The 16,067-nt window shown below is 37.8% G+C and overlaps 1 protein-coding gene across 11 annotated transcripts in view; it reads right to left on the reverse strand.

Moving 5' to 3' along the window:
* Window positions 1-16,067, reverse strand: part of UNC79 (unc-79 homolog, NALCN channel complex subunit) — a 108,465-nt gene that overhangs the window by 42,995 nt on the left and 49,403 nt on the right. For 9 of the 11 annotated variants that reach the window (XM_050335074.1, XM_050335077.1, XM_050335069.1 and 6 more), the window contains 6 exons: window positions 13,888-14,174; window positions 10,777-10,959; window positions 9,921-10,083; window positions 6,917-7,069; window positions 4,412-5,635; window positions 2,650-2,757 (listed from right to left, as the gene is read on the reverse strand). In XM_050335074.1, the coding sequence (XP_050191031.1) occupies window positions 2,650-2,757; window positions 4,412-5,635; window positions 6,917-7,069; window positions 9,921-10,083; window positions 10,777-10,959; window positions 13,888-14,174 (2,118 nt within the window). The remainder of the gene's footprint in view (window positions 1-2,649; window positions 2,758-4,411; window positions 5,636-6,916; window positions 7,070-9,920; window positions 10,084-10,776; window positions 10,960-13,887; window positions 14,175-16,067) is intronic. The other 2 variants (XM_050335070.1, XM_050335072.1) reach the window with 2 other exon arrangements.

The following is a 16,067-nucleotide window of genomic DNA, read 5'->3' on the forward strand; positions in this document are numbered from 1 at the left end:
AACTACATTCAACATCATTAAAAAGGACATTAACATAATATCAGTTAGTTCCGTTCTAAAATTCCAAACAGTGCCCAGCTAAGCTGTGAAATTAAACCCAGCATTTTACATTATTAACTGTGATGAAGAAGCAGAGATAAGGGATAAACTTTCAGAAAGCTCTGAATGGTTGAATACCTTCTCCTAAAATTGCTCTACTCAGTTTCTATCAGAGACTTTAAAATTCAGTAGAATCCCTCACAAAACAAATACGGGCCTTGAATAACAGTAAACACAATAAATACTTCAGGGGAAATCTGCACACTGAAATTATTTTATTAAAGTATTTTGAGTTTTTCCTCATTATATCCTTTTCAGTTATATCCTTTCAAAGTCCATTTAAATTCTATTTTTGGCTCAAGTGCAAAACTCTACAGAATTTCTGCAAAGCAGTCCTGGTGTAACCGAGCTTGTGGAACAGAAGCAGACCAAGAGATCATTCCATATTTCACTTTTAAAAGTTATACTGCAGTTGCCTTTCACAGCAAATTAGGAAAAAACCAGAATATCCATCGTTTCCAGGGCAATGATTTTAAATAGATGCTTTATCACTTTATCAAGCACAGAATTTCCTGATAAAAGAACAGCAATTAATGTTAGAACTGACAAGACTGCTTGGAGTGCAGATGACTGTCAAAATAGAGAAAATTATCTCTTTGAATTTTCTGAACAGCTTTTTGTGATTGTAATTAAAAAAATTTCATGCATATTTCACATGATCGGGCTATTGTTGAGCAGGTTTGTACTTCCAGGACTATTACCTGATTTCTCAAGGATAGCCATGATTTCAAATACTGACAAGTTAATTAAAAAATATAATAAAAAATAAAATAAATTTAATTTTTTTTAAATACAAATATAAAAATTATAAAAAAAAAAATTCAGAGAGCTGCCAGACTTTGAACAGTGTTGGAGCCAGGCTGATTACTCTGGACCAGCACTTTCATGCCTGTGATTGACTAGTGGCATAGAGAGGAAAGTTTTCCTTTATCAGGTTTTCTACAACAAACCTAACAATCATGAGAAAATCAGTAACCTTCATATAGTAGCTGGTAACTCTTTCATTTGTTAGCTAGTGATCTAGGCAATGATCTCTCCATTCCTATGGAATTCTCTACTCAAAAAGAGAAGTCCAAAGGCAAAATCTTCCTGTCACCGTCAGTGATGCATGCTTCCCGTGGCCCTGCACTGGCTGTAAAAGTAATGTTATGTCTTTGTGTCACAGAAGTGTCTTGTGCTCACAGTCCTAATCAGGGCTTTTTATATAAAGCACTGTAAAGACACACAGTAGGTCACAACCATTTCAGTCTAAATGGACAAGAGACACAATGGAATCATTCATGTTCTTTTTTGCAGCTGGAAACTGAGGCACACAGAAAGAGGAAAGAAATATTTACATAGGAACTTGGGCTTAACATCATACAGGTACTATTTCCAATTGCACAGAATAACAGAATATTCTAAGTTGGAAAGGACCCACAAGGAAAGTCGAGTCCAACTCATAATTGAATGGCTCATACAGGGATCAAAGCCACGACCTTGGTGTTATCAGCAGCATGCTGAAAACAACTGAGCTAATCTCAGTGTCATATGTTGGTATTTACAGGAACCCTCAGCACTCAGCTAAACCCAAGAGAGGCAGGTCTTAACTGGCTCCTCTTCAGCTGCTTTAGTAAGTGACATCTGTACCATTAGGTGGCCAACAAATGTACTCTATGACATACACACGACATGAGATGCTTGTGGGAAACTGGAGAGGTATGCTCTAATTCAGAGTATTCAACTTGCATGTCTAAATTACAACTTCCTTTAATAGGCCAGACACCCCTTCTGATCAAATCAGCAGACAATGAATTTCAGAAACTGAAATTTAACATTTCTAAAGCAATCTGAAACAGAAGCGCAGCAAGACACTTGAGCTGATCTAACAGTTCACTGGTATCAAAGTCATTTCCCCTCCCTTTTCTACGAGTCAGAGTTCTGTCCCATCAGCCTTCAGATGTGTTATTTAACACTACCTAGATGGACACCCCATTCTGAATTTTTTAGTGTTCTAAGATGCCTCCACCTTATCATGTTATCTTCATGTGGTCTGTTAATCTATGTGTCATCTCTACTTGAGTTAACATAGTTTATTTTCAGTTGAATGGAAATGGGAATCTCAGATAAATAGTTACCACATTACAGCAAGCAGCCAAGGAAGTGGCATTCAAGGCATTTTACAAAAATTGCAAGAGATTCTTTCCCTAAAGTATAGCAAGAAATGTTCCAAAGGCCACAGTAACAGTCCTGTGGAGTTCTCATCCTCTGCTTCTGCGCACTGACAGTTGACAATGCTTTAGTGAAATACTGCTTTTAGCTGCTATCTACTTTAAGTCAAGAAAACCACAACACATGACATCAAACCTGCCATGTCACAACAGAAAATCTTGCAGCCATTAACTGCTAAAATCCTGCTGACACTCAGAGGTTTAACAGCTCTAATTATATCCAACACACTATTTCCAAGAATCCATGAAACTTAGAGGAAGGAATTTACCATACATGATAAGCATTTGATGCACAAATACAGTAACTTTGATTTAATCCTCAAACCAGAGATAAACTTACTTGATATGGAAGAGTGACTACTTGTCTCTGGGACACCTGCTTCAAGGGTCGGTGCAGATGATGACTCTCTTGGCATTTCCAGTGTTGAAAGTCCTTTGGCAGCCGGATCTGCATGTGAAAATTGTGCTTTTTCAGATCATTTCAGTCATCCATACACCATGAGGCATTCCCAGCAGTTTTAAAAGGATCCAGTGTGTGTGTCACAATAATTTTTATAGGGGCACAGGGATCTAGTGCTCAAAATCACTTTTTAAAGGAGATTTCTGCCTGTGATCTTTAGAGCTCAGAACTAAAAAATGAACATCGTTTGATCTTGATTGCACTCATAGAATGATTACTGGAACCACAAACATGGAAATTACAGAGTTACCACGGATGTAAATATAGTTTAAGTGATGGCTTAACATCTTTTAAAAGCCTTATCTCCAAAATGTCGTCTCTTTTACCCTTCAAAAGGCTGTTGATCCAGCAGTTGATCCCAAAGATTCATAAAATTTAAGATTCTTTCACTAAAAAGATTCCACTTGGTGTTTCAGAACTGGGACGGCAGTTTCAGGGATGATGGTGTTAGTTATTGCATGAAAACTGGCCCTTATGAATGGTCAAAGAAGCACTGAGTCTAATTGCACAATTCTTTCAGGACCCTGCTTCTCTAAGAACCCATATGAAAGGTTCAAAGGCACTCAGTTCTCTTTAGTTTTTATAAAGCTCCAGCAGTTCTTCAGCTTACTAGAACCATAAATGGGACAACAAGCCTGAAACATAAAGGGAACAATGTAACTATGATTACACTCTGCTCCTTGTAAAAGTGAAATAGCATAATATGAAATTATACTGTGGTTGTCTGTAAAGTAATTAAGAAAGAAGTGAGATTGGGAACACATAAATATTCCCCCTCACTGCAATGACAACAAAGAACTGAGGCCTGAGGGTTTCTGTACTTTTTTAATTAATATGTTAAAAAGACCGGTAAAATTATAATAAATGAAAAATCCTGGAAAAAAACCACAGCCACACAATTAAAAGCGCAGCAGCATACAGTTTTTGAAACTGTTTGACTGATTCAACTGGAAACTGAGGAAACAGAAAAAACTTAGTAACTTTGCATTGAAATCACCAGAAAAAACTTAGGGTACACAGAGGATTCCCCACGCTTGAATTTTAAGTCTTTACAAAGGTTTTAACATGCCATGTAAACTTTGTGGATACCCAATACAAAATTATTTAGTGTATAAAACCAAAATATGTGTGTATGTCTGCTCCTAAATGCAAACTGTGGTTAATTCTAAGTGCTCTTAATTCTGAAGTTTACAGCCTGCTCAGCTTTGCACCTTGTGGTCCACTCTGCTTTCCACTGCCTTATGCTGGCAAAAGAAATAAAGGCCAAAAATCACTACACCAGAAGGGAATCAGTGTAGCTCAGAGTAGTTCAGCAGGATAAAAGGCACAGAGGTATGACCATTTTTTTTGACTCACTGCATAAAAAGGCCATGGAGTTTCACTCCCCAACTTTGAATCACAATGAATATTTTTGTCACTGAGCTCCACTTCCTTTTCAGATGGGCCCTTGCACAGGCATGATACCTGTATCAGCACATTCCTTGTGAGAAACAAACACCTGGAAGCATTCAACTGCCTGGGACCACGACAGATGCTATACATACACATCTCTCCCTACAAATATACACATCTCTCCTTACATCAGTCTGTTACTAAAACCTTCATGCAGTAATAAGCCTTTTGATTGGGTCAGTGAGCTCACCTGCCTCCTTCTGCTCTCCCAGTTTGTCAAGGATGTTAAAGGAAATGTCCAGGTATTCTCTCTGAATAGCACTCACAGCAATCTTCCTTTGCTTTCTCTGGCGAGGAACAATCTGAATCTTAAATTCTGACTCCTCAGTCTCCTCTTCTTGTTTCTGCTCTGCGTTTTGTTCAGTGTCAGACTCTGTGTTGGTATCAAGTTTATCACTTTCTGTTTGCTTTTCAGAATCTTCGGGGACTTTAATAAGGACTGTCTTTACATTTGGGCTTGGAATTGTTCCACTAGGTCTAATTTCCTCCACGTTGAGCTCTGAGTTATCATCAAGGGACATTTCTGGAAGGGCAAATGACTTCTGCAGCAGGTCCCTTTTCTGTTTCAGTGTTAGTGTGTTCCCAGAGGACATGTCCTGAGGTTCTTCTGGCTTAACTAACTCTGAAGAGTCCTTTTGATCTTTGGGAGAAGTGGAAATGATCTCCTCTATTCCTGATGAAGTATTGTTGCTTGTATCCTTAGAACTAAAGTCTTTGGAGCAATCTTCAATGCTGAACTGTACCAGCGGAGTTGTGCTCAGGCTGAGTGCAGAGACATTGATAGGAGTTGAAGGAGATGACAAAGCAGTTTTGCCAGAGACCTCATCCTTCAGGGGGTTTGTTGTTTCCTCTTCTTCATCACTCTCCACTATTCTAAGGGGAGGAAGTGGTTCAAAGACTAAAGAGTCACTGTCTGAAGTGGAAAGCACTGAATGCTTTTCAGGGCCCGATGTTGAATCAGAGGACAAATCTATCAGATCTAAATCTTCCTTGGGACCAGCAGGTTTAACTGGGGAGTCCACTTTTACTTCATAGGTTTCCATGCAGTTTAGCCTAACTTCTGGTATGACAGGCCTTCTTGTTTCCTGGAAACTCTCTGTACGAGGAAGACTTTCTTGTGTTTCTATATTTTCAGCTTTAGTAGAAGAATTCTGCCGAGATCGTCCATAATCGCTCTGCCTGTGCATGGCGTAAGCAGCGGGGACAGGTGGTTTTTCTAAGTCACACCGGTCTATGCAGGACTTCCTGCGATGTTCATCTAATGAAAACAACAGGGAGTCTGCATTCCCTATATCAAGAGATTTTTGTTTTAGAGAGCGCAGTTTTTTTTTCTGAATGCTTTCTTCTCTCACACAGCGTAGAATACTGTCTTGTAAGGCCCCCGTCTCTCTATATTCAGCCAGCTCTATTTCACCTGATCAAAACAGAAAGAGCTAATACTACCTCAGTTGGAGACTTTTGGCAGATATCTTCATCTTTATCTCACAATTCAACACGACTAGCATTTTAAATACGAACCCAGTATTAGTCAAAGTTGTCCACATTTTGTTTTAACCTCAGAACCACATTGCACAGATTTTTATAATGAATAATAATAAAAACCTGCTCTTTGGATAACAGGGTTTATCTAAATACTGTCCAAACTCTATTCATCCTGGACAGATGTACCCTGAAGATAGACTGTTTAGCCTTGTGCATTGAAAGCAGACATTTGTACAGATACTTGGGCTGGCTGCAAGTAGTACACCTACATTAATTTACTGCAACAAAGTGGACTTCAAATGGATGCTTCTAATTCAAGAAGCAAGGGTAGTATTAGTAGTAAGTCTAGCAACTATCACACCACTTAGTCATACCACCTTGTCCTAGGGAGGAGGGAAGTGAGCACAGCTACACTTGCTGGTACTACCGCTGCATTGGTATTTTGCTATACCAACATACTCATTGAGAACATTTTAAGGGTTATCACTGTTGTCATTATTATCATGAATTACACATTTTCACATAAAACAGGATATTCCTAATCATTAATATCCCCATATTTCAAAACACTCCACATATGAATCACCATGCAAAAAAAGAAGTGAGAAAAGTTGAAGTCGATGTTTGATCTAGTCAGAATCATCCCCCACCCCCGCGTGATGCAAACACCTGAATATAAAAAAAGGCAGGTGGGTGGTGGTGGAAATCTCTTCAACGTTTTTAGGTTATTCATTTCAGAACCCTAAATTTGAAATCAAAATAGCTTCAACTTTTCAAACCCCCCAAATAACCATTTTTGCCAATGGGAAAGCATAATACTTGTAGCAGCAACAACAAATCTGCTTACCATAGAGTCCCACCTCATCAACAAAATCAATTTCTGGGAAAAAAATTAACTTGAGAAAATTCTTCAGCCCAATGGTCAAAGAAAATGCCAGCAAATTCTCTTTTTTTTTTTTTTAATAATTCAAAAGAGTTTAAAGTTTCAGAAAACAACTGCTGATTTCAGATATTTTTATTTTTGAGTGCCTACTCTGAGATTCTTGAAAGATAATTCATTCAGGAAAATGAGTATCTACTCTTTTAAGCCAGACAGAGTAGTTGTATGCAAATCAGGCAGTGCAACAAACTATACAAAGAGAGGTGGTAGCTTGAAACTAAGAGTAGGAAATTGTATTTCTATGTGAATTTATACCAACAAAACAATTCATACTTCTCTGAGCATTCATCTCAACTGGTTGATATTTCACCATTTTGCTGCCACCAATTCTTTTCAGTCTTGCAAAGAAAGTTTGAGACTCTTTATTGCAAGGTCCAGTTGGTGTATCATGAATATCAGATTCATCAAAAACACTGTCTTCCTCTGCTGAAGAAAGAAAAAGCTTCATTACTCTTAAGAGAGTGCAATTTCTTGAATGAAAAGCTGTCCATGTAACAAAACCCTAGCTAGTTTCAATTAAATTTCAATTGAAAAATTAAGAATCACCTGAAGTTTGCAAGAAAATTTATATCCCAGGTATAACTTTGTCATTCTTGTTACATCTTCAGTTAAGGTCAGAGATAAATGAAAAATGGGTTACAACACAACAAAAGTATACTATTGCTTTTACAATTCTAAGCTGATCTTTTCTACTGATAATAATACAGATTGTTTAGATGGAAGAAATACACTTGATCGGGACATTGACTTGAGTAAACAACTTCAAAATGCTCAGTGAGAAATGGTAAATTGAAGAAGATGGAAATTAATACAAGAACTGGAGGGTCAGTAATAAACCAACAAAATATGAAAGTGAAAAAGGAAGAAATGGATAATCTGGAGAAGCTGCTAAAAGAATAAGACCTAAGAGTATGAACTATGAAATTACTGATCTAAGTAGTAATAGTAAAACATTATGCTCTGAGACCTGACAGTTGAAAATGGCAAAGAGAAGGAAAGATCCAAATCTATTTATCCATCTACAAAATGCCACATCATCTGTATGAAATGGCTATTAAAAGAAACAGAAATAAAAAAAGGAAAAATCCATATTTATCACAAGGAATCATTCTGTGATTCTACATCCAGTGATTCATCTCCAAGGAAATAAAACACTACTGGGACAATAAAGAAAACAGAGCACAAAGTTTGCCTTGTTTATTCTAGCAAGCAAATATGGAGAGGAAATGTATTTGGTGTCTAGGAGTGGAGAGGCAAGTAAGTCAAAGAGTTAGAATGTACAAAAACTGAAGACTTAAACTTGACATAAATATCTTTAGCTTTGAGATTTCTAGAAAGTGCTAGTGCATGTGAAGTTATGGAACTGCCACCTAAAAGCACCAGGGCATAAGATACACAACTGAAATGACGAATCCAGAAAAATCAAATAAGTTTGATAGTGAGAATTTCTACAGGAACTGGGTTTAATAAGTTAGGAGATCGCTTTTAATGTCATGTCCTATGTGTAACTTCTTCTTCCTCTTGGCAACAAATGCTTCTTCTCACAATATTTATCACCAGTTCTACAGCAGTCTGTATACTTGATTCCCACAACACTCACAAACCCCACAACAAAGTTTGGCAGAAAAAGTAGGAAAAAGGTTCAATAGTGGGAAAATCCATCTTTAGCATAGGGATTCCTGCTGCCTGTCAACAAAATCCTCATTTGTTCATTATCTGAACACCACCTTTGATGATGACAGCAACACACACTACCTGACCAGAGATTAAACGAAAGTCCCCTAAGAAAAGGTGGAAAGGCTTCAACTTTCCAAGTCCCTATGGAATTATATTGGCTGCTCCTTGCAGATGGAAGAAAACTTTCCTACATCCTCCTTTTTCTGCAGCCCTTCTACAAGGGAGGAGAATAAGCCCTATGGTTAAGTCAGTATTTACAGAGTAAAATGTGCCCATTTATGGTCCTTTACCTCTGTGCAGCCCAAAGCCCATCACAACAGCTTTGGAAAGCAAGTAAATATTATTAACCTTACTGTAAACACAGGGAAACAATGATGAAGTGAGACACAAGGCCACCCAGGGAACCAGTGCTGGACAAGCTGGGTACTTAGTCACCTCACTTTGTCTTAGAAACATCTCACAATCAATCCAGAAAGTGAATGCACTTTTGTAAATGTATTATTACTACCCTCAGCATTATTAAGTCACTATGAATTAAATCATTAACTTGGCTCAAAACAAAGATAAATTCATAGTAAGGCCACAGTTATTTAAACACTCTTAGCCCTCCACTAGCAATACGAAACTTCCAAGTGAGTGAGAATGTGGAATACATAGGTTAAATCCATGTAAGGTTGCTTTAATTTTCTAGAGCTGGGTGTTCAGTTAAAAAAAAAAAAATGTGTTCTTCTCTTGCTGGATATCTTTTCTCAAGCAACAAGCAGCAAAAGAGGAAAAGGGATCAACAGGCATAATAAGAGTGCTTCTTGGATTTTCCTTCAGAAGTCTGCTCCACACTAAGAAGCCTGAGAAGGAGGACGTAAATCGCAAACAAGCAGATAAAAGGCAAAACAGCTGAAAGGTAGCTACAGATTACCATCAAAAGAACCTGCTAAACCTGACAAAACCTTTTGATCACTAACACTTATCATGTAATAAACCTCAGAATTGTAAGGAATTACACTCAGTTACACCATGTTACTTCAAGTCCCAAGCTTACACCAGCTCACATCATCAGAGTACCCTCGCAAGCACATAGAGTTAACAATGGAACACTGACTCTAGAGGCTGAACCATTCTCTTTGGCTTTAGACAACTACATTTGCATTAAGCTAGTCAACTTCAGCTCCTTTAACAGAGAAAGGCAAACTATAGACTGAATTCATAATTTTCTCTTTTCTTGCTATGATTCCAAGTTATTACAATGTAAGATCAGAATGTGGTGTCAGGCTGCCTGCACACCTTGTGTGTGAACATGGTCAATTATCGCTGCCATGGAAAAGGCCAAGAACTATCATCACTATCATGGTGACCAAACCACTAAGTCTAAGATACACTCCCCCTGAGAGATGTGAGACTGCTGTGCTGTGCTCAACCTATGGAGCAACTGTGAATGTCTTTCACTTTAGGTGGCTATAGCTGGTCAGGTAAGTCACAGTTCAGACTTAATTCTGAGTATTATGCTCTAAGGTTCAGACCATATTTACCCATTTCTACAACAACTGCAAGACTTAATGAATTAAATCAATGACTATCACACAAATCAGAGTGTTAAAAGTACCTTTCTCCTTCTCACTGTATCGGCTTATGTTACTGTTGTCACTATACAAAGGACCAGCAGTTGCATGGGGCTTGCAGCTGTGATACTGAGCGTTGAGGGTATTGACTGTGATGTGGATTAGGTGAAGTACAATCTTGCTGATTTCACAGTCTCTGTAGGGGTACTGTTCAGCGAAAGAGAAAAACTTCAGCTTACAAACTAACTTTTCTCCTTGGATAAACATTTAGGCAGTAAAATAGAAAAATTACAAGAATATGGTCAGCTGGATGCCCTTTGCCTTCCTTTTATCATACATTCACAATTACACCATGAGAAGCAGGACTGTTGTTGGCTTTGTACACATAATTATTTTAATAAAATATTAAAAGTCCATATTAGTAACATCTAGTGTCTCCACTTCCTTATATGCCCTATAGACTTCCTAGAAATTTGTTAAGCATATCAAAACTACTCACAGCTCCATTTCAGTGCATAGACACATTACCATTTAACAACACTTCCTAAAAGCATCACTCAGCTAAAGAATATAAGCTGTTAAACTGACACACTCCCCCATTTAAAGTTACTAACTTTTCAAAACTAATGCAAAATTACTCAAAATACTTCTCACTGGAATTTCATACATCATTCTCAGGTAAACACATGAAAGACAATATACACTGCAGAAGAACAGATGAAGTCAGTAGAACAGAAGAAAGCCTATTTTAGACATTGAAATTAAATGCATAAGTAAGCATATAAAAGAAAATGTTCTTCATAAAACTTTAACTTGTTGTACATTTAGGTACTCCCTGCAACAAATTTCAAATTGAAGCATAAATTTTTCTGTGGACAGCATCTTTTTAAGACCACTCACCTTATAGAGAATAACAAGCAAAGCCTTTAACCACATCTGCCGAATGTGAGGTTTGAGGGACCAGAGGGAGCAGCGAGGAGGCTGTTGAAAGTAATGCCTTAGCTGAGGACAAGTGCAATATTTCAACACCTGCACCACCAAGGGAAGAAGGTGTTTTCCCAGGTTAATATTATAGTCCATCACCTGAAAAGAGCACAGGTGTTACCTCACCACAACTAAATCCGCTTACATTGAAAAATAAAATAATTAATACAGTTGAGGTCCTAGTTAAGTCAAAAGAAATAGATAGTTTTAAGGAAGCCTCACTACCAGTTAGAAGCCTTCTACCAGCTTGCCACCTTCTCATTTTAGCTAGATAGGCAAAATTAAACAAAAGAAAATGTGTTCTGAAAGCCTTTCATCCAGTACAGTCTAAATTCTAACATACACTGGTAAGTTCATACAGTATATTATGCTGGGATAGCCCTGTATTATAGCACAAGCTGATCATATTTCAACACGCAAAACCATATCATGTATATCCCATGTTTAACAGATAGGATGCAGCTTTGAGCTTTGGGAGTGGCTGTTGTGTATTTTAATTATTTGGGGGCTTTGTATTAACACTGCTTTGCCAGTTTTCATTCTTCTTCTCAACAGGCTTGCCACATTAAGTGCTTAAACCCCAGGTTCTGGAATTAGGTAATGACACTAGAATGCCACTCTCCACTATAGCAAAGGTACAAGTGTGTCCACTATGTTATGTGGGAAGTCTAAGCATACATATCCTAAAGGATTCAACAATAAAGTAAATTAAAAATATCTTGCTTTAAATAAAATGCTCATCAATCTTAAGGGGCAGTGTTGCTGCAGACAGGTTGCTGTGATTACTGCTACTCATATGCCTTGCCTTCCATGACCTTTGAAGAGCATCATGCTATTTGGGGTCTGTCCTAGAGGTTTGAAACCTGATCTTTAGGTGCAGTGAGGCCATATATTCCCACTACCCTGGTACAACTGTGTTTCTGATTGAAACTGCATTACTATTTTTCATAATCTTCCTATTAGCATTGCAACATTAGCTATTTTTAAAATCACACACCTTGAAATCAGCAGTTAAACCAGATCCTAGCAAGGATCCACAAAGCCCTCGTCTCTGATGCTGACCTACGCTGGTTGACACCTGGGGAGGTGTAACAACAGGCCACACCAACTCCAGCACAACCCCAAGATCTAACGTGTCCCTGCAGTTTCAGTGAACTAAGCACATTTTATCAGGAGCTCTGTACATTAAACAGACAGTCTGTATTTGTTTTGTTTTTCATTAGAAGAAGGGGATGAGCCTAATTTACAAACACTAAACTCAAGTCTCAAGTTCTCTCTAAACAAGATGACTAGTTTTTCCCTGTAAAATTCTCTAGTTTGATGCACAGTTGTCTCAAACATTTGTGTTACACGCTCAAAGCTAAACAGATGAACCCCATGCCTTTCCATGTAGGGTGAGCCTGTCGAATACATGATATATAATCACCAAATTTGGTCCTGCAGCGCAGGACTGATGATAGTTACGGAGCACGGTTAGGAAAAACTCATCCATACAAAGCAGACGGAGCGCTGCCTTAATGCACAGCACAGGCTGTAAGGCAAACACGTCTCATGCCGAGCAGACCCATTGTTTAGGTTCCCACAGGGAGATGTGGGATGGATGCGGGGCCAGGCCTGCGCACCAGCGCCACCACGCGGGGCAGCAGCGCACCGGCGGCCAGCGCCGCACGGGCGGGCCGTGTTTGCGGCAGTGCAAAACACTCAGGTTTTGTGATGAAAAACACGAAGAGATATTTGACTTTTTTTTTTTTTTTTTCCTTGAACTGGCCATTCGAAACAAAGCTTGGAATCAAAATCAACGAACCAGCAAACTAACCCAATCCCAACCTCTGTGGAGCTGGCGGTGAAAGCAAGTACTTATGACTTCGGCAGGAACTAAAACTAAAATAGATCTCTGAAGAGCTCAGTACTGACTTTGCACTGTGTAAACACATCTTCAGACTGCAAAGAGCATTTCTCTTGCAGTAAAGCTGATTCCCAACACTAAGCAACCCTATAGCTAAGAAACAAATCCCCCCAAAATATAAACTTAAGTATTGATGTCTAATGCACAGAAAAAAATCCTGGCCCACTGAAGTTCTCAAACTCCATTTGATGTCAGAGGAACCAGGATTCAATTATGAAGCTTTTAAACAGAAATGGTGAATTCAGCTATCACGAGACATTTCAAAGGTAGAAGAGAAAGGCAGACCATGATATTTACAGTTGCAGTAAGCAGTACTTCTGAAAATCAGGTCAGCTACGATCACTGAAATTTGAAGGTTACAGTGGACATCTGAAATCACAACGCTCTTATTCCCCTAAGGTAATCCTTTATGAGAGTCTGTGATAAGGAAAAGTATTGAAGTCATGATGATGCTTCACTGCAAATAATACTCTGTAAGTGTGAAATATTTTTCAGACCAGTATCATCCACTTGCTATGATTAAGAATTAATTGAGCCTTAGAAGAGCCTTGTGAGGTAGAAAATTATGGTCCTCCTTACAAGATGGAGAAAGAAGGTACAAGGCAAGGATGTGCTTGGTCATTTATCATAGCACTACAGGCAAAAGTTCATCGTGGTGACAACACTCCCTAGGAAAGGAAGAACAGAAAGTACTGGAACAAAAATGAGCCTCCTACAAAGTAAAGAATGTTCAAGAGTTCACAGATCATTCACACAGGGAAACAAGCAAGAACACGTGGGTCCCAGGTCTTCCTGAAGAGGAAAGGAGGAAATGCACATGAGGAAAGTAAGGCATTCACAGGCTAGTGAAAGAAGACAAGGAGGTCTGAAGCAGTCTCTAATTTTTCATACAGTAAAAGTATTTGCATGCCTCCATGCACACAAAACCATTCCCTATGCCAATGAGGCAGCAAGTTTAGACTACTAGTAGAAAGTAGAAATTCTTTCACCAACAGAAGACGTCTTGAAGTTTGTCAGATTAAAACATTTAGCCATTATTTTGCTACAGAGAATATCATGCTACCACCATTTCAACAACAGGCAATAGGCAGAGGCAAAAAGTAGTAAGTGCCTTCACCTACCTGTGCTATTCCAGCAATAAAAGCATTAAAGCATGTTGAAACACGCATTTTTTGGGGTGCAATCATGAAGCATCCTTCCTGCTGATCATAGCCAAGCAGGACGTACAGATGGCGCTTGACTGTGTTGAAAGCTTTAGCACTGCTGATGTCCGACTCAGCACTGCTCTCATCCTTTGCCATGAACTTCATTAGCACCGTAATGAGCTGGTGGACAGTCTGGTGATCAATCCCAGCATCCTCTGGCAGCAGGTCTTTTATTGTATTATCATTCTCTGGGGAGGGTTGTCCTGTCAGCACAAGAGACATTGGTATCAGACACTGGGTAACACTGTAAACAGGGTACAGAATACAGGTAGGAAACATGAAAAATTCTGCCAAATAATGATTAAACAAAGAACAAAGACTTTCCCTTTTAGCACTGAATCTGTATTTCACTTAAATAACTTGGGCCAAAATATAGGTGCTATTATCATTTATTAGTTTTTCAGGCACTATGTATTATGTGAAAACATTGGTGACTTCTTCCCAGAGTAGAAGCTTAAGATTTGGTTTATAAACTCTGAATGGAAATAATTAATCTGTAGTACTTTCCATGGGAATATGATCATGTTAAAGACAAGAGGCTACTTACAAAGCACAGGAAAGTTTGGGTTCTGGCTGTCACTATCCAAAACAGACACACTGCAAATAACAGTTGCCAACTGGACAAATGTTTTAATTCTCATATTTGAATTTTTTTTTAAAATACAGTATTTCCAGTCACTCTTAAACCCATGCACGATCAATACAATTTTCTAGCAATTCCCTTTGAAATTATTCTCTTCCATCTCACCGTATGTATAAAGCTTTTCTTAGTGCTTAGCTGTTCCTAAAGCTCTACATGCTAGTAACACTAGGAATGAAAAAGTAGAAATCATTTCACACAACAGTAGATACAATTCTTTTTATTAAATAATTCTGAACAAATGCATAGCCAAGTAACAGAAAAGTATATTAGTCCAAAGTGTTCTATTTTAAAACAGCAACTTAGATGAAGTATTTTTGTATAAATAAAATGCATTATATATGCATTACATGCAAAATAAATTAAAAATTTTTCAGTGGATTGTCAACAAAGGGAACAAAAAAATATTTTGACAACATCAAAATAGAGCAATACATGAACATAATTTTTTATTTCACCATTAATTTTAGTTTGTTCATTAAACACTATAACTGAACTATTAAAATTAATTGTTACTAAAATGTATTCTGATGTATTTTCTGACCCATGGTTAAAATCTGTCTGACAGTGAATAATTGAGACAAAGTAAGCTGGTACGAAGCAGAATTATAAAGCAATCCACTTGTTTTCATTTCAAGTGTAAATCCTTTCAACTACTGGACATAGTCCTTATTTTTGCAACAACATTTTAATTTGAAAATTAAACAAGCAAGATTACTCAAAGTATAATCTTAAAATTGCTCCTGCATGTCTGTGTTAGGGTTATTAGTCAGCATTTAATATCCCCTTAGTCTGCTAAAGTTGCTTACATGCCCTAGGCTTTTTGTACATTCATAGCTTAATATTTATAGTAAATACTAAAACTTATGTTAATATTCTAATTTACCCATATTCTCAATGCAATATGCTATTCTGACAAGGCACTCTTTTGCTGGTACAACTGCATCTTCACCAGACAAACTGCAGTGTCCATAAGTTTTTTGAGTAATGTTAAAATATTTTACATTTTTACTGGTGGGTGAGCAAAGGGGTTTGTTTGATTGGCTGCTTTGAAGATTTGCAGAGCATGGGAGAAGGTTGCTATTTCTATGACAGGTGAAAATGAAAAAAAGTCATTCCACCGGGGTGTGTGGGGGGGTGTGGAATTTTCAGATCCATATTTATAAAGAATAACTTTCTTTTCCTGGTCTCATTTTGGCAAAAAGAAACAATGAACTCCATGTTATACAATATTTTTGTTCCAGACAGTTTCCACTGGGATTTTTTATTTACTGAAACCTTCCTTCAAAATGAAAATTCCCTATCGAAGCTTTTGCTGGACCAAGATTTGCAGATGCAAAAACAATGAATTCTGAAATAATTAAAATGAGAAGTAAATCAAGAACCATTTTCAGAAGTACATTAAAAATGCACATAGAAAATAACTTTAGCTTCATGGACATCAACTGAAAAATAA

This window comes from Myiozetetes cayanensis, unplaced genomic scaffold (genome assembly GCF_022539395.1).
Source record: "Myiozetetes cayanensis isolate MyiCay16 unplaced genomic scaffold, myiCay2020 scf6-25, whole genome shotgun sequence".
Taxonomy (NCBI): domain Eukaryota; kingdom Metazoa; phylum Chordata; class Aves; order Passeriformes; family Tyrannidae; genus Myiozetetes; species Myiozetetes cayanensis.